Source organism: Talpa europaea, assembly GCF_964194135.1.
Source record: "Talpa europaea genome assembly, chromosome: 12".
Taxonomy (NCBI): domain Eukaryota; kingdom Metazoa; phylum Chordata; class Mammalia; order Eulipotyphla; family Talpidae; genus Talpa; species Talpa europaea.
Genome location: NC_140079.1, coordinates 92,599,520 through 92,621,523, shown reverse-complemented (window position 1 = coordinate 92,621,523; position 22,004 = coordinate 92,599,520). Strand labels below are relative to the sequence as shown.

Genomic DNA, 22,004 nt, shown 5'->3' with positions numbered 1-22,004 from the left:
TGTCTTCCCACTCTCCCTCAGGTGATCTGATCCTCTACAAATCTTTCATTATTTCCGGTTGATTTTCTACTCAAATCAGTCTGCATTCTTTCTCATGTTACCTTCCTCAGGTTCTTTTCTGATTCCTAGGATTAAACTAGGTGCCCCAAACACGTGCTCTTCCAGCACATGTGTACTTCCATTCAGCACACCATTACTGCTCTTCCTTGTTTGATGTCAGTTTCCCCTGCTAGCTGCTAGAAAGCCTTTGGTACTAGGAATGCAGATGCTAGGCATGTGTTGTTTACCATTATATCCCAACTTCAAGCACAGTACCTGGCACATTTGATAAACATTCGCAGAATAAAGAAAGGGAAGTCAAGGGAGAGTGGAGTTCTGTCTCCAAATAAATTAGTGATTTCTTCATGCCTATTTTAAAACTTGTCCAATATGGCAAGGAATGGAAGGTGATACTGTAGTCACAATACAAACCATTCTCTTTGCTAGGGCTTTATATGCCCTGTCTTGTCTCCTGTAAGCCTTTCACGAGTCTCATGAATGGGCTAATACACGTAAATGAAAAGAAGCTCAATAACTGCCCTAAGGTACCTCAATTTACAAGTGCTGGGGTGATGATCCAAATCCAGGTCTACATGACAACAAGCACTCATGTGAGCCACAGTTGCCTGTCCATGTTGTGCAAGTCCATCTCAGCATTAGCTTAGTTGAAATTTAATATTCAAAATCACTCAGTAAATCCATCTACCATGTTTCTGACTAAAATTCTACAGAATTCTAGTAACTTTTCTATTTTAAAGCAATAAAGTCAACTGCTAGCTAGTATCCCTTTAACATGACAGACATAGCCTTCCTTAAAATAAGACATACAAATATTTATACAAATACTAATTCCCAATTCGTTTGGAGTGGCTTTAAAAAAAAAAAAATCAACATTCATAGCACCTTATTTCTAGTAAAGAATCTGTATCCAGAACAAAAGTCTGTCTTATGGTTCTATTAAAAGGGGCCATTTAAACAGACATTACAAAATAAGATATGTAACAGCCACTATGCAAATGAAAAGATGCTCAACATCAGGAAAATGAAAATAAAACCACAAGGATAAACTACCCTACACACATTCCACCAACTAAAATTAAAGGCCAACAATACCCAGGATGTAATGACAGGAGGGATGTAAAATGTACAACCATTTAATAAAAACTACCAAAATGTCTTGAAACTTAAATGACCCAAGATTTCCACTCCTAGGCATTTATTCAAGAGAAATGTAAAATATACATCCAACCAAAGGCTTGTATTTATATTTCACAGTAGGCTTTTCACATAATAGCTCAAATTTGAAAATAACCCAAATATACAACAAAAGGTTAAAAGATAACCCATGGTATATACATACAATAGATACTACTAAACTGTAAGAAAGCTCGCCACTACTGATACATGCAACGTAAATGAACTTTTTTTTTTAAAGATTTATTTATTTATTTATACAAGCACTGGGTACAGTCAGAAGCACGGGAGGGTGAGAGAATTCACCAGAGCCAGAGCGGGGAGCAGAACAGGCAAACCAACGAAGTACACTGCTGAGGGGAGCAGCGGGCGCAGCAGGAGAGGTCTGTGCGCCATGTGGGACCCTTGCCAGCAGCCGGTGATTGAACCGGCGCTACAGAGGCTGCAGGCAGCTTCACAGCCCAGCGCTCAACTGCTGCACCACAGGGGAGGCCCTGTAAATGAACTTTGAAAATAAAATGCTAAGGGCCTCCCTGGTGGCAGAAGGGGTTAAAGAATCAGCACTATGAAGCTATCAGCAGCCACAGCAGCCCTGGCCAGGGAGCTGACCCACATGGCTCAGCAGACCTCTCCAGTTTCACCCGCTGCTCCCCGCAGCAGTGTATTTCAGTATATCTGCCTGCTCTGCTCCCTACTTTGTCTCTAGTGAATCCTCTCATGCCCCTGCACCTCTGGCCCACACCCCAGCTCTTGTATACATAAATAAATCTTTGAAAAAATAAATAAAAAATAAAATGCTGAGCAAGAGAAGCCAGACCTAAGAGCGTATACTGTATGATTGCGTACAGTGACAGAAAGCAAGTAAGAGGTTGCTTCAGATGGGCGAGACAACTGTAAAAAAGGCATATAGGAGCCTTTTAGGATAAGATAAATGTTCCGCAAGCCTTAGAGATAAAAATGACATCTCAAAACTGTGCATTAAAACTGTAATGATCTGTACATTGTAAAACTGTAAATTGTATGTTAATGAAATTACTTTTTAAAAAACACCCTGTTACCTTTGATTTTCTCCAGCAACTGACTCTGGTACATGGTATATCGTAATGCCTGCATCCACGGCCTCACATCGTGTTGTTTACATGAACGTAAAGCTTCACTGAAGAGTGGAATAAGACAGTCCTGCCAGGGGAAAACCAAAACTACTTCATGTAAACAGCCTCCTTTTATATTTAGAGTTTGAGTTTAGTTGCATCTCTCAAGTCAACTACTTCAGATTTTTTTTCACTGAAGATCTATTCCAGTATATCAGCCTCCTCTCTTTCCTCATTGTATCATCTAGTCGTAAGTGGAAAAGTCACTCTAAGACATTTATTTTGCAAAACAATCTTTTTCAGAATATAAGTCTATTTTTTAATCAACAATATTTATCAACAGTAAGCATGTGTCTATAAAAGAATTAACAGTGTATGTGTTATAAAACAGAAAGGAAACTATATTACAGAGAAACACTCAATCCTACTGCTTTATAGACACCTTTTCAAAGATTAAAATTCTCTAAAGAAGACCCTAACTTTGGTTAACCATTATCCTATCCAGCAGGAGGGGGGTTTTCATCCTAGTCAAACCTACAGTTTGCATTATCTGCCTAATATATTTAAATACATCAACTGCCCTACTTTGGGAGAGAAAAAAAAAATGGTAAACAAGCAATTAGTTATCCTTGAGATTATATATCCTAATCTTCCATGTGCTTCAGATACTACTCAAGTGGCATTTTCAATTTCTGGATTTACCAGCATGTCCAACAAATGCTATTTTAAAACTCAAAAGAAATAAGAGAAGATATCTTGGTAAAAACACAAATATACGCACCTCTGTTGAAAGTCTGTTAGAGACTGTGTTCTCCAGAGCAGAAGAGCAATATAACTGTAAGGTACTCAAAACTGGCAGGGACTGTGAAACTGTTAAAGTTGAAAGTCTCAGTGGTCCAATAGCAATGCGGGAGGTTTGTTTCAAGTACTTTACCACATTTCTGAAACAAAATATTTACTGTTAATTAACAAGTGAGATTTTTTGATTTGTAACCATTGAAGGGATAAAGAATTTTAATAAGATGCTATCCTATTAGTAGCCAACAAAAGAGGAACAGCCTGTTTTTTACTTAAAATGAAAAAAACAAGTCAACATATTCACTTTTGGGTATTTTTACATTTCATTTAGTTTCAATCACAGTATGTTAGCAAATGTTGCATTCACATATCATACAATTTCTACAACTAAAATGAAGTTATCTTGGGGCCTCCCTGGTGGCGCAAGGGGTTAAGAGCCACACTATGAAGCAATCCGCAGCCTCTCCAGCACAAGTTCGATCCCTGGCCGGCCAGGGAGCAAACCACATGGTGCGGCAGACCTCTCCTGTCTCGCTCGCTGCTCCCCTCAGCAGTGTATTTCAGTCAGTCTGCCTGTTCTGCTCCCTAGTCTGTTTCTGGTGAATCCTCTCACCCTCTGCATCTCTGGCCTGTACCCCAGCTCTTATACGCATAAATAAATCTTTAAAAAAAAATGTAGTTATCTTAATAAGTAAGACAGAGTTCTGTTAACTACCTCACCCCACATGCATGTACAGAAAGTACATACATTTATCATGATATACATAATGCACATTTACCTCTTGAGAATTAAACTTACTCAGTTATAGACTGCCACTTCTGATCTTGTTCTATATGGTTTAAAGCAGTTGCCAAACAAACAGAACTTCTCAACAACTGAACTTCAATGGATTTCTGAAGTTCCCTGGGATCTGGACTTAACATGTTAGGGAGTAGTTTTTTCATATCTACAGAAGTTTAAAAATACCATTAAAAATTAATCTGCATTTAATGTATAAGAGAGACAAGATATTTAACAGTATTAAAAAATAATCACCAGTGAATACTTCCTGTCATATTTAAGTTCAAGAGGATGAACTTTACAGTTAAGCAATTTCTGATGACTATGAAAATTATATTACATATAAAATTATATTTCAATTCCCCCCAACACACACACAAAACCAGCCGATTTCAAAGGTTCAAAAATCTGTACGTCAATGTATTATTTAAAGGGGGCAAATCTAGATATACACTGGCAAATCTTACTGAATCTAGCAAATCAATGCTAAACACAAAATGCTCATACTACTAAGTTTAGTAAAACATTTGAAAAATATTCCAGTGGTAATAACAAAATTAATAAATCATCAAGCTGTCAAGCAAGAAAAAAATAAACTAAATCTACTTGTATATTTTTCAAACAAAATAGCTAGGTAAAACAGCATTACTGTAGTCTTTTTTTCGTTTACTTACTTTTATTAATTAAACCATTTTTTCACTTTCAGATCAAGTATGAAAAGAATGACCCTCAATTTTTTGCTTCACATAGGACTTCTTCCCCCAAATAATTATATAACTTTCAGATTTTCCACGAAAATACACTAAGCCAACCACCTGAACAACTTGACCATAAAAATAATTTTTGAATTGTCTCAAATACCTATTTTTTCTTTTGATCCTCCAGCAAGTAGATTGATATTTTCTCCAGGTAACAATTCTAATTGCTCGGTACATTCAACAAATTCTCCAGACTCAAAACTGCTTAGTGATCTGTAATTAAAATATTGGTTAGCTTGTATGCCATCCTATCCCAGTCTGTAGAACCACTCAAAAAACAGAACAAATTCTAGAAAAAGAGAGTTCAGTTACACAGTATTTTAGTAGAAGTTTCTTCCACATAGGCCACCATTTTATTTTTATGTTGAAGAGGTTAGTGCCATTTTACTTAGTACTAAAATTGGAGTAGCAAACTGGAAAGTCACAGATCTAGGTGTTCAGTTCAGATACCCATCCCTCCGTGTCTCCTTCCTCTTTTTGTCTGTTGCAGCCCATATATCTGGAGGGCCAGTCCAACAAACTTGACATGAGACCTCTGCAGGTACCTTCAACATCTACTTCTCCCTGCACAAGCACTAAATTCCCTAAATGGTTTCATTCCTCACCTAAAGCACAAGCCCCTGTAGATAGCCTTCCTATCAGAGTTATCTCCATCTTATATCCTAGCCCTAATTATTCTTTCACTAGCTCTGCACTGCTGCTCTCAGATGATGACTTACAGTTTTTGCTTGGTCTCTCTTTTCTATTAATCATTCATTTTTTTTCCTGTTTCTTTCATTGCGTAGCCTCCCTCACAACTCAGTCTGAATCCACTACTGGAAATACACATCCTTGACTATTTCTGCTTCTACCTTAGGAAGCCTCAAGCTGAGATCAATACAACTACCTGCTTTTTACCATTTCTCCCACTACGAGATCTGTGACCTTTCCAGTGCTCTACAATGCCCTCATGCCACCTTCAGCTAAAGACAAATTGCTCAGAAAAACAAACACAGGCTTTAATTTCCTCTACCCTTTCACCCCCAACCTGGCATCCACTCCCAAAACTCTATGTATCCATCTAAACTGCTTTCCTTGCGGCACCTTGAGAAAAGGTGGGATCCAGTTAGTCATTCATTCAATGCTCTTCATCCTATTTCTTAAACCTCTGCTTTCTAGTGGCTCCTTCCCTTTAATCTCACAGAATACTAAATCTCCCCAATATTTAAAATAAGCATTTTGTAAATTTCTCTCATTTCTATATGAGCCTAAATAAATACAATATTAGAGATAAAATATTCCAAGAAAGTATTCATATAAAACATTTTTCAAAAATAATTAAAAATATGGCTCACCTACATTTATTCATTCTTTAATCACCTCATTATTCAGTATGTTTTATAAATATTTGCTATGGATTTATACTGACAAATGTGGCATAATACATAGTGTAGCTAAAGAACATTTAACTGGTTTGGAAGAAAGAAAAATTCGTCCATTAATGATTTTATGAAAATGCAAGATTATCTTAAACTATATGTCAGGATTTGGGGCATAAGAAATACAGTAAGAGGGCCTCCCCTGGTGGCGCAGCGGTTGAGCGCTGGGCTGCGAAGCTGCCCACAGCCTCTGCAGCGCCGGTTCAATCCCTGGCTGCCGGCGAGGGTCCCACATGGCATGCAGACTCTCCTGCCACGCCCGCTGCTCCCCTCTGCAGTGTACTTCGGTCCTTCTGCCTGTTCTGCTCCCCGCTCTGGCTCTGGTGAATTCTGTCACCCTCCCGTGCTTCTGACTGTACCCAATGCTTGTATAAATAAATAAATCTTAAAAAAAAATTTTTTTAAATTCATACAATTAAAAAAAAAAAGAAAGAAAATACAGTAAGAATTCCTGACAGGGCCTCCTTGGTGGCACAAGGGGTTGAGAGTCAACCTATGAGGCTATCCACAGCCACAGCAGCAGGAGTTCAATCCCTGGCCAGGGAGCTACCCACATGGTGCAGCAGACCTCTCCTGACTCACCCGCTGCTCCCCTCAGCAGTGTATTTCTTCAGTCTGCCTGTTCTGCTCCCCACTCTGTCTCTGGTGAATCCTCTCACACAGCCCCACCTCTGGCTTGTATGCCAGTTCTTGTATGTATAAATAAATCTTTTTAAAAAAAAATTCCTGATCTATGAAAACTCGTAATCACTTTACAATCTCTTTTTTTTTTTTTTTTTAAAGATTTATTTATTTATTTATACAAGCACTGGGTACAGTCAGAAGTGCGGGAGGGTGAGAGAATTCACCAGAGCCAGAGCAGGGAGCAGAACAGGCAGAAGGACCGAAGTGCACTGCTGAGGGGAGCAGCGGGCGGCAGGAGAGGTCTGTGCGCCATGTGGGACCCTCCTCCAGTGGCCGGGGAGCAGCTGGGGATCGAACCGGCACTGCAGAGGCTGCGGGCAGCTTCGCAACCCAGTGCTCAACCGCTGCACCACCGGGGAGGCCTCACTTTACAATCTCTTGATGTGCTTTTACAATGATATTTTTGTTCATAATGAACTTGTAATCAGTATGACGGTAACATTCTTTTTAATTCTGCTTTTTCTCTTTTTAACTTACTACTTAGCCTTTTCGTTACCTTTTGTTTATTGACTCTTTGACCCTATAAGAACTACTTTCTATATTTTCCCTTTAAAAGTATCATTTTTTCTTTTTAAAAAAAGATTAGTCATTCGAAATTATGAGTATTTCCCCATACACGTTTTATTATTGATGGAATGTCAACATTAGTAAGGACTTAACCTTTTGAAAATTAAAGTATCTTCAAAGAACACACATTCTCCTCCCACCACAGCTTCTGCCTCTCCTTGACTTCAAGAAAATATTTACTACCCAGTTAACCTAACCAAAACCTTTCGCTTTCAAATCACTCTACCACACAATAGTATTTAACCTGGTTACTTCATATGTATGAAGCTCTTCTTACTTGCTGTCTCTGGGGCCTCTGACAAAGGTGGCCACTTCAGCCTGGTTCTGCTGTACCGCCACCACCTTCATCCTCCATGTCCTTACGTTTTCTTCCAAGGGACCCTTTCCTATCCCTTAATAAAGATGCTCAATAGGATTCTAACCATGGCCCTCTTTTCCTTCCATTTACTCTTTCTTCAGAGACTTATCTGTAGATTGGTAGCATACAGAGTCTTTGAAGTATTAGAGTGAAAAGGAAAAAGGGCCTTTCATTACCCCCTATATAATAATGACTTTTCTATAGTTAGTTACAAATTCAGTTCTTACACATTAAACAATCTCATCTGCATGTTTCATATGCACCTTAAACATGCCTCATTAGGGGCCTCCCCGGTGGCGCAGCGGCTGAGCGCTGGGTTGCGAAGCTGCCCGCGGCCTCTGCGGCGCCGGTTCGATCCCCGGCTGCTCCCAGGCCACTGGAGGAGGGTCCCACATGGTGCGCAGACCTCTCCTGCCACCCGCTGCTCCCCTCAGCAGTGTACTTCGGTCCTTCTGTCTGCTCTGCTCCCTGCTCTGGCTCTGGTGAATTCTCTCACCCTCCCGCGCTTCTGACTGTACCCAGTGCATGTATAAACAAAACAAACAAACAAACCAGCAAACAAATAAAGCATGCCTCTATTAAAAAAAAAAAAAAAAAAAAAAAAAAACATGCCTCATTATTCTGTTTGTTCCTACTTCAATTAATGGTGTGTTATCACCTCCCTCTACTTTTCCCCCCCACCCCTCAAATTACTGGTCTTCATGCTTCTACCCTTGCCCTCCAAAGCTCCAATCTCTTCATGCCACAGCAGAGTAAACCACTTAGTCAGATCATTACATGTCCCACTTGTTCAAATGGCACCTAACATTTTCTCTATCAGTTAAAGTCAAAGTTCTCATAATTGTCATCTGCTTCTCCACCTTTATCTCCTATTATTCACTCTGTTCCAACCATAATGGCCTCCCAGAAATTTCCAGATTCCAAGCCCATCATTCTTGCACCAAGTCTGTTACCCCAACACTGTGCTCACATGGCATCCTTAGGCCACTCCACAGCCTTGTACATATGCCCATGTGACTCCTCACTCACTATAAGATCAGTTCCTCGGGTCAGATTTTGTATCTCTTCTATGTACTGCTGCATCCTACTGCTGGCACATAGTACACACACAACAGAGCAATTGCCATTAACTCATGCACTCACCGAAAGCTGAGCTCCTCAATGCAAGGAAAGCTAATGTCCCTTATAACACCAGTCAAGTGTCTGGGGTACAACAAGCACCCAAATTTTGAATAAAGGGATTAATAAATGCAAAGTGAACAGGAGGAGAAGGAAGTTGAATTACAAGTGTTCAGAAAATTGCCCTCTTTGGAATGAATGTTTTTGATACATTCAAACAATTTTGAAACTAAAGCATTAAATGTGATCCTTTGTAAAGCAGTGACAAATTTCTGTATATTCATTTTGATTTTAGAATAGGCTAAGAATCAACACCAAATGACTGTTTCAATAGTTACAAGTGTTTTCTCGCTGTAAAAACACCCTCCCCTCCCATCTATTACTGACTTCTTGTAACTTTCAGCCCTCTTGCAACAGTAGATAGGATCAATTTTAATAGTTTTCTGACACAGAGCAAGACTTTAAAACTAGCAAAAATGTGTTTAATGAGACTATGTATCATTGTTTATAACTGAAAAGAAATCCTTACTTTATGTAGTTGAAATCAGCTTTTAGGTTGAGAGAAGTACTGCTGGTACTCTTTTTCAAGTCGTGAATTGCATTCTGCCATTCCTGTACGGCAGTCCAGTCAGCAATTGAAATGTAACACTCACATGCTTTATTTCCCAAATAATTTATAACCTCAGGGGAAGAGTCAGTTGGTTTGGACAACACAGTTTTTCTGGATTCACCTGAATAGAATCAGTATTTTGTGAGATAAGGAGACAAAGATGTAGAACAGTTATAAATATTTCAAAGAGCACAGAACTCTAAAAATATACAGTAAGATCAGCAATACAAATTAGTTGACTATAACCTTTTATTTAAAAAACTGAATACTATGCTAAGGTGGTGGGATAACCACAGGGACTATCCTGGAGGGCAGAAATCAAACACTAGGCAAAAATTAACAAAGATGGGCCTCCCTGGTGGCGCAACGGTTGTGCGCTGGGTTGCTGCCCGCAGCCTCTGCAGCGCTGGTTCAATCCCCGGATGCTCCCCGGCTACCAGAGGAGGGTCCCACATGGTGCGCAGACCTCTCCTGCCGCCCGCTGCTCCCCTCAGTAGTGTATCGTCAGTCTGCCTGTACTGTTTCCCACTCTGCCTCTGGTGAATTTTCTCACCCTCCCGCGCTTCTGACTGTACTCAGTGCTTGTATAAATAAACAAATCTTTAAAAAAAAAAAAATTAACAAAGATGAAAGGAAATAAATAAAACGTTAAGGGGTTTCATTTTTTTAAGGAAAATATTCAAAAATATAAATACAGAAATAGATGAGTAAAATAGGAAAAAACAACAACTGAATACTCACCATTCAGAGAATGTTTGGGGCTGGCGCTGTTGCGTCCAGCATTGGCCAAACTGAGAACAGATTTGTCAAAGCTGGAGATACAGCAATCGACACCTGTCATGGTACACAGATGCTCCTGGTACTCTACAGAGGCCTTTTCAAACCTTCAACACAAATTTAAACAGTCTTATTTTTAAAGTATCCACTTACTCCATTTCCCCCCAAAACTGAAAAGAATGAATTACTCAAAATACCGAGCTGAAACAATGAGTCAATTATTTTGCATGGGAATGGGGTGCACAAAATTAGATAGTAGTATCTAATCTCAAAGTGTGCAAAGGCAAAGTTAGGGGAAAAAAAACAATAAAAGAATCCATAAAGTAACTATTCTAATGGTATAACAACTTGGAAGTTTCTGGGTATCAAAGAAACACCATAGTCATTAAAAACAAAATTACCAATCGGAAATTAGATAAATAAAATCTTCATAAATAAAATCTCACATATCAATAAAGGAAAAAACAAGTAGCCATGAACATATAATCTATGTTTCTTATCAATGTAACCCATGGGGAAAGTTCTATTTCGTAAGTAGGGAAAAAAATGTTCTCCATAGATGATGGTGGCAGGGTTCTCATTTCTCAGCGACACTCAGTATGCACACAATGCTGAAAAGGAAACAGTGACTCTACTGCTGATGGTATAAATGGGGACCCATCTTTTCTGCATGGTGGCTGAGCAATAATACCTGTTATAAAACTTAAGGCCTATAGCCTTTCTTCCACTAAATCAACTGGCAGATACAGTTTTCAAAGAAAATTAATCACAACTGTGAGCAAAGAATTAGGTGCCATTGTATTAAGATCAGTGAACTATATCAGGAACAATCTTACAACCCAACAATAAGGGATGTTAAATTATGACACACTCAAAAATTAGCATAACTGTGTAATTTAAAATCACACTGCAGGATATTTAACATGGGAAAATGTTTGCTTTTGTTTTTTTTTCCTTCTTTTTAATTTTGCTAAGTAGAAAGAGCGAAACCATATAAAAATGCAAAATTGCTATTTTTGTGAAAAGGAGAGATAGGAAACTATGTGTGAATGAATCAGATACACCAGCTACTCAAGAATCACACATGTCAAAACTAAGTTATCGCCAGAAGATGGCATTATGAGCAGTTCTCATATTTTCCTACAATTTCAGATTAGGTGAAAATTGTCTGGAAAGTTATCTTGAGATTTGCCCAAATAAATAAACATAAGATTGTTGTGGTACATGCTCATTTACCTAGAGGAATAAATTAGCTTGACTGTGGTGTGCACAAAACTAATGAGCCATAAGGGTAATTTGCACCAGACTCTGATGTGGAAGATTCTCTATTAAGGGTCAAGTTCAGGGGCCTCCCTGGTGGCGCAAGGGTTAAGACGCAACCTATGAAGCTATCCACAGCCACTGCAGCATGAGTTCAATTCCAGGCCAGTCAGGGAGCAAACCACATGGCACAGAAGACCTCTCCTGATTCACCGTGCTGCTCCCCTCAGCAGTGTACTTCAGTCAATCTGCCTGTTCTGTTCTCCACTCTGTCTCTGTTGAATCCTCTCACCACCCTCCCCCAATACCTTTGGCCTGTACCCCAGCTCTTGTATGCATAAATAAATAAATCTTTTTAAGAAAAAAAAGGATCCAATTCAAAAGTATTTATAAAACAAGTAACTGGCAGGTCTTTATGAAAGGTATTCTACTAACCCATAAATAAGACACCCAAGTTTTACTGCTAATTAAGAACAGATTTAAAGTGCCTCTTAGTAAAGTGATTTTAGAAAGCTTTAATTAGTGAAACTGAAAAGAGTTCTTTTAACATTTAACTATGTATTAGTTGGCAATACCAAAGATTTAAATATAAAGAAATTCTATCATCCATTTCCTCCCCTTCCAGCTTACCTCCCTTCAGCCTGTTGAGCCACAGAGTTAATCCACAGAAGATTTTTTCCAACAACAGAAGATGACCAGACAGCAAGTCCCTGTATAGCCTCAGGACAATGAAGTTCACACAGTGCTTCCACCACCATCATGATGGTTACCTCTAATTCATTTCCCTGGAAATTACATTTTCCAGAAAAATTAATCATGGATCTCAATATCATTAAAATTCAATTCTCTAAACTTACAACTACTGATCACAATCCAAGCCTGTTTCAAGTCAAATGGAGTTCGTTATTTTACAACAATATTGTATTATTTAGCTTAAAATTCTTAAAATGTTGCATTTAAAGTAACTACCAAAAAAGTGACAGAATCTTAAAAACTCATTCTCGGGCCTCCTTGGTGGCGCAAGAGGTTAAGCACCGCACTATGAAGCAATCCACAGCCTCTGCAGCATGAGTTCGACCCCCGGCCAGCCAAGGAGAAACCCACCTGGCAAGGCAGACCTCTCCTGTCCTACCCGCTGCTCCCTTCAGCAGTGTATTTCAGTCAGTCTGCCTGTTCCCCACTTTGTCTCTGGTGGATCCTTTCACCCCCACCCCTCAACTCTGGCCTATATCCCATCTCTTGTATGCACAAATAAATAAAATCTTAAAAAAAAAAAAAAAAAACTCATTCTCTACAAAATAACTATGACACTACTCTTTCTTTACCTGAGATAGGTTTGTCTTCATTTCTGTAAGCAAGTCAAACCCATGTCTCACTGTCACAGCAGGTTGGCCTGCCAGCAATCCAACCCTCATGATAGAGAGTCGAATCCGAGTCAGCCAGTCTTGACAAGTTTGGCGATTGGTATAGAAAAAAGTCCTAATGACCTTTGGAATAAAGAGAAAGAAGAACTCAAGATGGGTTCATGTTATAGGTACAGATGTCTCAAATACACATAAACCAAATAACACAAGTCTGTTGTAATTACAGCTCTTGTACAAACTGCCAGGTTTGACCATGCAACTGCGACAAAGCAACAAATTGGACCACTGAAACCAACCTTGGGAGGTGACGTCAATGCATTAGCACATCCCTCATATGCATTATACATTAACTTCTCCAGATTTTCCAGATACTGCAGAAGAAGAACAAGTCTGAGTTGGTTGCTACTGTGCCCTTCATCGTTCTCTGCAGTTGTCCATTGACTAACATCCTGATCAGGGTTTAATGTGTGAGCTGCAAGACTTCTAATGATACCTGAAAGCAAACATAACATTCTAAATTTAAAAGAAATCATTAAAGATTCTAAAATACTTGAAGACAATTTCACAAATTCACATTGACCAAAAATCCTCTTACATACCAAACATTTAAGTAAAGATTCCCAACAGGAAAGATCTTTCACTTTGCGGGGGGGGGGGGGGTGGAATAGTAGATGTTTTAACAAAAAAAGACAATCATCCTGTGTCCAACACAATTATTCAATGAAAGCTTATTCAAACAAACATATCAACAAGATTAAATAATAAAGTATTAAAGAAAAACATACTTCAAATACTTGTTTTAACCAAAAAAAAAAATCCATTACTTCTTAATAGAAGGCTTGAAGTTATTTACATTACAAACTTTGAAAAAGCACAAAGTTAATTACCTTCAATTGTCTGGAAAGTATCCTGAGCTCTGCCCAGTGGGGTTCTCAGCTTAGAAAGGACAGTAAACTGTGCTGCTTCCCAAATAGCCCATTGCCATAGAACGGCATCTGTCTTTAGAAGATTGCGGGGAATTGTTGATTGGTCACGCTTATCCAGCCTCTGGCAGCTATAGAACAATCTTTCTAACCAATTGTCCTTCCTGGGAAAAGTAGTTTCATATTTAACAGACAATGACAACTTCATTTTAATAATACAAAAAAATTTTGCCCAGAGAATGGGAATACGGAGCTACAATTTTTACTACCCCAAAAACACAAACCTATTAAAGTGGAAACCATTATATCCCCACTTCTCATTGTGATGTCCTTTGTGTGTATGAATTCCTAGTGTTAAGTGGCTCATGAAAATTTGCAATCTGGATAAAACATTCACTACAACTAAGCCTCTCCAGAATGTCTATGCCTGCAGCCCCTGTCCAAAGCACTGATGACCAGATCAAATCAGTTAACTGTCAACCACATTTCATCACTCAATTTCAAAGCATGTTTTTGTTTCCTGAGATGCTCTCTTCAGAGCAATTCTTCCAACTACTAGAAAGTAAAATAACCCACTCAAGAAGAATACTACATTTTACTACACTAACCCAATACATTTTCTCCTCAAAATTTGGTAGTAAAGTCAAGATATTCAAGTGTATTTACTTTTTGCAGATAAAAGAATGATAAAGGAATGAAAGAAATGTCTTACCCTGTTCTATGAGAGTTCCCATATAAAATAAAACTAATAACATCTGAGAAATCTTGAGGGTGGAATGTGTTACTTGGTGCTTTACTCATGTGACTTCTTAATGCCAAAGAAATTTCCTGTATTTCTGTGTGATTGTTATTGCTGTAGACAAAAAATAAAGTCATCATTACTCAAAAATGTTAGTTAAAGGGTTAGTACACAAAGTTGGGTTATGTCCTTGCTAATGGTATTCAGAAATAAAAAAAAAAAAATTGCAACTTTAGGTACTGAAGGCTTCCAAATTAATCAAAACTAATAAAAATTATAGTTAAGTTTTTCAAGTAACTGAACACATTTGGCACTGTATGAACTCTTATGTACTAATTACTGTGAGATAATATATTACATAAAAAAAATTTTGTGGGCTTCCCTGGTGGCGCAGGGGTTAAAGACAGTACTATCAAGCTTATTGCCAGCCACTGCAGAATGAGTTCGATCCCCGGCTGGCCAGGGAGCAACCCACATGGCGCAGCAGATCTCTCCTATCTCGCTTGCTGCTTCCCTCAGCAATGTATTTCAGTAGATCTGCCTGTTCTTCTGTCCACTCTCTCTGGTGAATCCTCTCACCCCCCACACCTCCGGATTACACCCCAGTTCTTGCCTGCATGCATGCATGCATATGCATTTATTTATTATGCATAAATAAATAAAATTTTTGTTATTTCCTCTGGACCCACATAATTTGATGCTTTGACATGTCTTCAATCAGAGAAGTAGCACACAAGATGTGACATTTATTCACTAGTAGGTGGTTTGCCTTTTCCTAAACTAAACTAGGCAGTAAAAACATGGTGGGCTATCTTTGCCCCAACACAATTATTATACCTTAGGACAACATCTAAAGGAATTGACTTCAATAGCTTTCCAAATGCTTGTCGAATACGAGTTCCACTATGGACTAGCTGAACACGGCAAACATCAACACACCTACAAAAAAATGAAAAAGATGATACAAGTGTGGTGTACGGTAATATAGACAAGCTACTGGGGCCAGTGTCCAAAGACAGGATCTTTAATCCATACCTTTGTAGAAGGTCATCTGGTAAGGAAGAGGACAAAGCATGTAGACTGCTGCACGCTTGTAGACAGATATTCATATCTTCAACAAGAGCTATTAAAAAATTAAAAATTACTTTCAGTTTACCAAAGTTACTTTTAGTTTCTACTAAAAGCAGAAGTTCCCTTCTACTGCTAAGATGACTGGTTAAACTATATGCCAGTGCATTGTAATTTCGGAACCCACTAACTCATTCAACAAAGAGCAACTACTATGATCAGGCATTGTTCCTGCCTGGAATTTTTACTGGCAATAAAGTTTAGGAAAATAATATATTTAACAAAATTCACTTAAAGTGACTTATCTTCACCCAAACCTGTCTGGTGGAATTTTTTAAAAGTACATGGCATGCATTAAAAAATTGCTCCAAGCTTACTTTACATATAATTACTTTAAACAAGACTTTTTTCACGTACTACCAGAAAAAAAATTAAGACAGATTATACATCTGTTATCAAAATGGTGACTATACATTTCAGATCATGAAGAATGCTCTTTTTCTCATGAACAAAGATCTCCTAAGTGTTAACAAAATTAAAGAATCACAGAATCTTACTGTTGGCTAAAAGGCCTTTGCAAAATTTATGAAAAGATGGAAGTGCAAACAGAGGTGCGTATGTTTCAGATTTCTTCATTAAAACAGCCACTTCCAAAGCCCAAGTCATTAACAGTTTTCTGAAACACAAAATATGTGGTTGATTTTACATTAAAAAGAAAAACAACTTTAAAATACGTATTTTCAAATTATGAGGTCAAATTAGTAACAGTTAATATTATTAAAAAAAAGTTACCTTGTGTCCTGGTTAAGATTATCTTTCTTAAGCAATATTCCCAGGAGATTTAATATAATTGAGAAATGTTTTTTTGTAGCTGTAGTTACAGTACTAATCACAGCTCCATCAAACAAAGACGGGGATGAAGAACTAAGACTACTGGATATAAAGTGATCATGCCTGGAAGACAGAGTACAGATCATCTTTTCACCCCTAACTAAAAAGAAAAAAGCAATTCCAAAGTGAAATCAGTATATTTTTTTTAAAATGTAGACTTCAAAGCACCCATCTTCCTCTTTTAAAATAAGAAAAATATTTTTCCCATTGTATTTGTAAAGGCAGTACCTGGTACAATGAGAATACAACGTGTAGAGCACTGCATACTGGATGGCAGGGAAGTGGACAGCCAGGTCGCTGTGTACAACCATCAGGTTCTTACTCAGGAGGGCAAAGACAGTTGGAGAAAGCGCCCACATCTGATGACATGCAAAAGAAAGTCAATGTTTGCCTTCTCCAAGACACATATAAGCATACCAAGAGCTTATCCTCCAAAATTAGTATGTCTCCATATTTTCACAAATTAGAAAGACATTCAAATTTGGAAATGATCATTACACTAAACATAGGGTCAACACACAGCTTCTCTGAAGATAAGACAAATATCTTGGACTTTGTGGGCCATAATATCCTCAATTCTACAACTGCAGTGACAAAACAATCTTATTAATAAGTGGCTGTGTTCCAAAAATTTGCCTTTAAAAAAACAGGTGATGGGCCTCCCCGGTGGCGCAGCGGTTGAGCGCTGGGTTGCAAAGCTGCCTGCGGCCTCTGCGGCACCAGTTCGATCCCCGGCTGCTCCCTGGCCATGGGAGGAGGGTCCCACATGGCGTGCAGACCTCTCCTGCCGCCCGCTGCTCCCCTCAGCAGTGTACTTCGGTCCCTCTGCCTGCTCTGCTCCCCGCTCTGACTCTGGTGAATTCTCTCACCCTCCCACGCTTCTGACTATACCCAGTGCATGTATAAACAAAACAAACAAACAAACAAATAAATAAATAAAGCATGCCTCTAAAAGAAAAAAATTAAAAAAAAAATTAAAAAACAGGTGACATTTGAAGATGGTGGCATGTTCTGTGAATACACTGTAAATCATCGAATTGTACACAATAATTTCAGTGGTAATTGCATTATATCAGTAGAGATTTTTTATTTTAGAAGAAATAAGGTCATAGGCTGGATTTGACCAATTCTATCCTTCAGCTCAGTAGATCCTATCTCTGTAATTTTCCATAGACTACAAAGGGAAAGGTGCCCTGTTCTAGGACAAAGATATATCTTCTTTTTTACTGCTAAGATACGCCCCTCCCCTATTGTCCCACCATTCACATCCCTCCTCTTCTTTCCAGAATGCAGGACATAAACTCCTCAAATAGGTATGCAGCATGAATCAAAGTTTCAAATGTTAAAAAATGAAGAATTTACGACAGCCTTCCAACATCATCCATCACCACCAAATCGTGACATTTCCCTTCTCTCTCTCTTAGAAAATTTTGTTCCTTAATTATATCCCTTTACTTTTTATTCAAAATGTCTCAATACTACAAGGTCCAATATAGGAGGGGGAAATGTGTATACCGCAGCAATAATTTAAAATCAAAAGATCACCTCAAATTTCCTAAAGAAATCTTTATTCTTTTCCGAAAGAACATATGAATATTCATAGAAAAAAGTAGGTAGTCAGAGTGAGACCATATGTAAGCCTTAACTTTACCGGAGAAAAGGAAGCACCAGGGAGGAAGAGGCTACAGAGTTAAAAGAACTAGACAAAATGGAGCTGTGGGAAATGTTAACAAATTTCCTATGAGCATGCTAGAGTAAACATTCTTCTAAAAACTAAAACAAATATTAAAAACCGTGTAAAGGACTGTCAAAGAAAGAGAGCTAAACATAATGGCAAAAACAAAATTTGTCAATTATTCAAACATGTCCTTAATATGGTCATTTGTCTGTAGTTACACTGTATGATAGTAAATGAGGTAGATAAATATGCAAAGAGAAGTAGTTTATTTGAGGATAAAACAAGCCATTATGAGACTTACCCCAATCAATGAGTTTTTGGCATTTCCAATGGTAGTCAGGGCACTGAGGTCAAATATAACTACAAATTTTGCATTGTCTACATTGAATACATGATTCTTAAAAGCCTCATGTTTTATTTCAGAACAGGCATCAGGAAGTTGTAGACTATGTAGCAGATTGTTTAGGGCACAAGTCATTTCTCCCAAAATTAACTTATAGGCAGTCTCCAAAACAGGAATATTCTTCAGGCTGAGCACTGCTTGATAAACAGCATGAGCTACAGCAACAACCTTAAAAAGAGAATTCAGGAACATGACAATTAAATAGAAATTAAACTACTATCTGCACAATGGTGATGATGGTGCAAATCCATTTAATATTGACAAATTCACATTTCAGAACACCACACACCTTCATTTTCAAGAAACCAACCAACCTTAAGGCATCCACACGTAACAATAAGCTTTTTAAACTACAAAGCTTTATTACAAAGAGAGGCCCCCACTAAATTTAAAATGGCAATATGAAATTTCTTACTATACCATTTTTTAAAAGCAGCTGGTGCCAAGACAAATATACAAACAGCTTATTAAGACTGGTTTTGCTATATCTACTCAGAAAGTCTACAGTGGTTCTGACCAGGAGTTTGTTGACAAGCTAACAAAGAGAGTCTACTTACAATACACACAGTCCTTCTGAATTTATTAACACTATAAATATGTCTGCTTGATTTTTTAATGAAATCTTAGCAAATTTAATAAAAATAAGTGATAGAAATAGAAAAGATTGCCTAGCACATCACACATCAAGGTATAAATAGCATGACAATCAACACGTGTTCAGTTAAACAAAACATTAGTCATCTTATAAATCAAGTACTTATCATTTTAATCAACTTCATTTGTGTAACTTACTGAACATAAGTCTAATTCTTCAATGACCCTTACTTATCAAGTCATTATCAATCTTTCACTTACCTCTTTTTCTTTATGGTAACGCAAAAATAGTAGTTTAGATGATGGTATAAACAATTTTTCTACAAATGATGATGGTAGTTTTGTATTTATCTGTTCAACAATCTAGAAGAAAAAAAAAATAAAATAAAAAGAAATGAACTAACAATGCATAAAAGAGCATGAAAGAAACTTAAATGCACAGTGCACAAAGTGAAAGACTGGCTTGCACTGATAAGGCTATATACTATATAATTCCAACTACATGATACTACAGAAAAAGCAAAGCTACGCAGAAAATAAAAAGAATAGTGGTTGCCAAAAGTTTGAGAGAACCAGGGAAGGGAAGGACAGGTGAAACACAAGGGATTCCCAGGGCAATAAAACTATTCTACATGATACTGTAACTATGAATACATAGCATTCTGTATGGGTTGTCAAAACCCACAAAATATACAATACAGACAATCCTCAAGTAAATGGGATGGACAATGAGGATGGATGGTGGGTAGTCTGGTAGAGGGTTGGTATAGAAGCAACATCTGGAGGGGGAGAGTCTTACTTTAAAACACAATAATGGAAGCCAATATTAATGCAATCAAAAATATATGCCAATTTAATTCAATAATTGTAATAATGAACTACATGAATGCAAGATGTCAATAGGAGGGAAATTTACTGAGGGGAGTGGGTTTATGGGAACTCTACTTTCTGCGTAATTTTTCTGTAAACCTTGAAACTGCTCTCAAAAATAGTAATTAAATATATATATATATATATATCTAAGCTAAATAGTAAGATCTTTACAGTGTGATGTTAAATTATTTAGATAAATAATTACACCTAAACATGGACCGTTTTCTACACTGGCAAAGTGTAACGTTGGCACAAATGTTCAGCAGAATGCCATCTAGAATTTGCTTTGAAATAATCCACGTGGGGGTGGAAGGACAGCATGGAGGCGGCAGAGAGTTGGAGGCCTAGATGAAACCAGATGGGCCATGTGTTTCTAATTACAGAAACTGAGTACAAAGTATGCAGAGATTCACTATACTATTTTTTTCTTATATGCTCCCCTCAAAAGTCCACAATGAAAGGTAGAGGGGAAGGAAAATAGTTATGGTGAAGAATAAAAACTAGAAAAGAAACTTCATAAGGAAAACAAAACATAACAAAGCTTATCAAAAGAGTTATTAGATATCTTCTCTTATATAGTATTTATCAGGTACTAGTCTCCTGTGAAGAATGATGGTATTTAAAAAAAAAAACCCACAAGGACACTGAGATGAGCCACAAAATCCTGAAAGTAAATAGATACTACAGCAAAAGCAAGTTAACTGTATAAGTAAGACCAATTAATGCACCCTTGTTTAAAAAAACAAACCACCAAGCAAGGCCTTCATTTCTTTTATGTCATTTTAAATTTAAGGGCCTGAATAAACAAACTTATTAAAAAGCAACCCAAAAAATTCACATACCAATGTGAGTAAATTCAAGACTGAGATGATATAATCTGTACCACAAGTCTGGCAGTTCTCCAGTTGATCTAATCCATATGTAATGACCATGTCACAATGTATAGTCATGCTAGGATCCAAGCTGCCGAGCAAAACACCAACACACTCATTAGCAGCTGTCAACACAGCCTCAGAAAAAAACACTTGGTTTGCAGCCGTCACACATCTCATTACTCTGTACAGAACCTGCAAATAGGGAAAACAAGCAGCTTTTTAAAAAATTTCACATGCTCCCATAGCACAAAAACAAAAATAGTTTTTAATTCAGTTTTAACTAAAAATTAACTGCTTGCTTGTCAGCAGTCTCTTTAACAGTCAAGTTCTCAGGGATTGAACAATAAGGGTATCTTTAATATAACACACAAAAAATGACACTGCCTAACTATTGTGGCAGGAAAGGAGATTTGCTGCCCTCTATTTCCCTTATACTCAATTCTTATGTCCCTACTCCAAAAGTTACTAAATGTCTGAAGTTCAAAATCTTTATAAACATGAAATACACCAGAACTTAAAACATTAAGGATATTAACAACATCGGAATAATTTGCCATGAGAATAACTTTCTGCAATCTAGGGCATGGGCTTTTGGCATCCAACCATTTAAAAATTAAACATCTAAGTTCACCTTTAGCTTATGAAAATTCAGATGCTGATGGTCTCTTTGTAACGTTTAGTATTCTCAATACCATGTAATTCTTATTTGAGAATTATGAAAGTCACACAATTTCCAACAAAAAAAAGCCCTACTAAACTGTAATAGTCATTGTTAATGCCCTACATTTCCAATAAAAATAACTGGGAAAAAACAGTATTGATAGAGAAAAGAAATTACTCTAATATTTCTATAATATTCAACAAACACTATATAGAAGTTTTTAAAATCTACATACAGGTTTAAAAGCCCTAAAAGACCTCCATAAAGAATACATTAAATATATAATTATCTTAAGAAAATAACTGTATTCCTCTACTTTTGTTTTACATCTCGGTTACCTGCCTTTATTTCAACTCTGACCATCATCATGCCAGCATTTAAATAGTAAAAACTAAACAAAGATATTCAGACACTCTGATGAGGTTTAAAAATATAAATTGGTTTTAATTATCACTGGAAGCTAACATTTCTGCTCACACAA

The 22,004-nt window shown here is 37.5% G+C and overlaps 1 protein-coding gene across 1 annotated transcript in view; it reads right to left on the bottom strand.

The window, feature by feature from the left end:
* Positions 1-22,004, bottom strand: part of SMG1 (SMG1 nonsense mediated mRNA decay associated PI3K related kinase) — a gene marked incomplete at both ends in the record, with an annotated part of 94,565 nt that overhangs the window by 35,096 nt on the left and 37,465 nt on the right. The window contains 19 exons of the mRNA XM_084249154.1: positions 2,292-2,412; positions 3,106-3,265; positions 3,922-4,069; positions 4,765-4,874; positions 9,337-9,538; positions 10,159-10,301; positions 12,085-12,239; positions 12,780-12,941; positions 13,115-13,311; positions 13,706-13,905; positions 14,454-14,594; positions 15,318-15,419; positions 15,516-15,603; positions 16,106-16,224; positions 16,341-16,502; positions 16,668-16,798; positions 18,419-18,688; positions 19,376-19,477; positions 20,830-21,054. Coding sequence (XP_084105280.1) covers positions 2,292-2,412; positions 3,106-3,265; positions 3,922-4,069; positions 4,765-4,874; positions 9,337-9,538; positions 10,159-10,301; positions 12,085-12,239; positions 12,780-12,941; positions 13,115-13,311; positions 13,706-13,905; positions 14,454-14,594; positions 15,318-15,419; positions 15,516-15,603; positions 16,106-16,224; positions 16,341-16,502; positions 16,668-16,798; positions 18,419-18,688; positions 19,376-19,477; positions 20,830-21,054 — 2,938 coding nt within the window. The remainder of the gene's footprint in view (positions 1-2,291; positions 2,413-3,105; positions 3,266-3,921; positions 4,070-4,764; positions 4,875-9,336; positions 9,539-10,158; positions 10,302-12,084; positions 12,240-12,779; positions 12,942-13,114; positions 13,312-13,705; positions 13,906-14,453; positions 14,595-15,317; positions 15,420-15,515; positions 15,604-16,105; positions 16,225-16,340; positions 16,503-16,667; positions 16,799-18,418; positions 18,689-19,375; positions 19,478-20,829; positions 21,055-22,004) is intronic.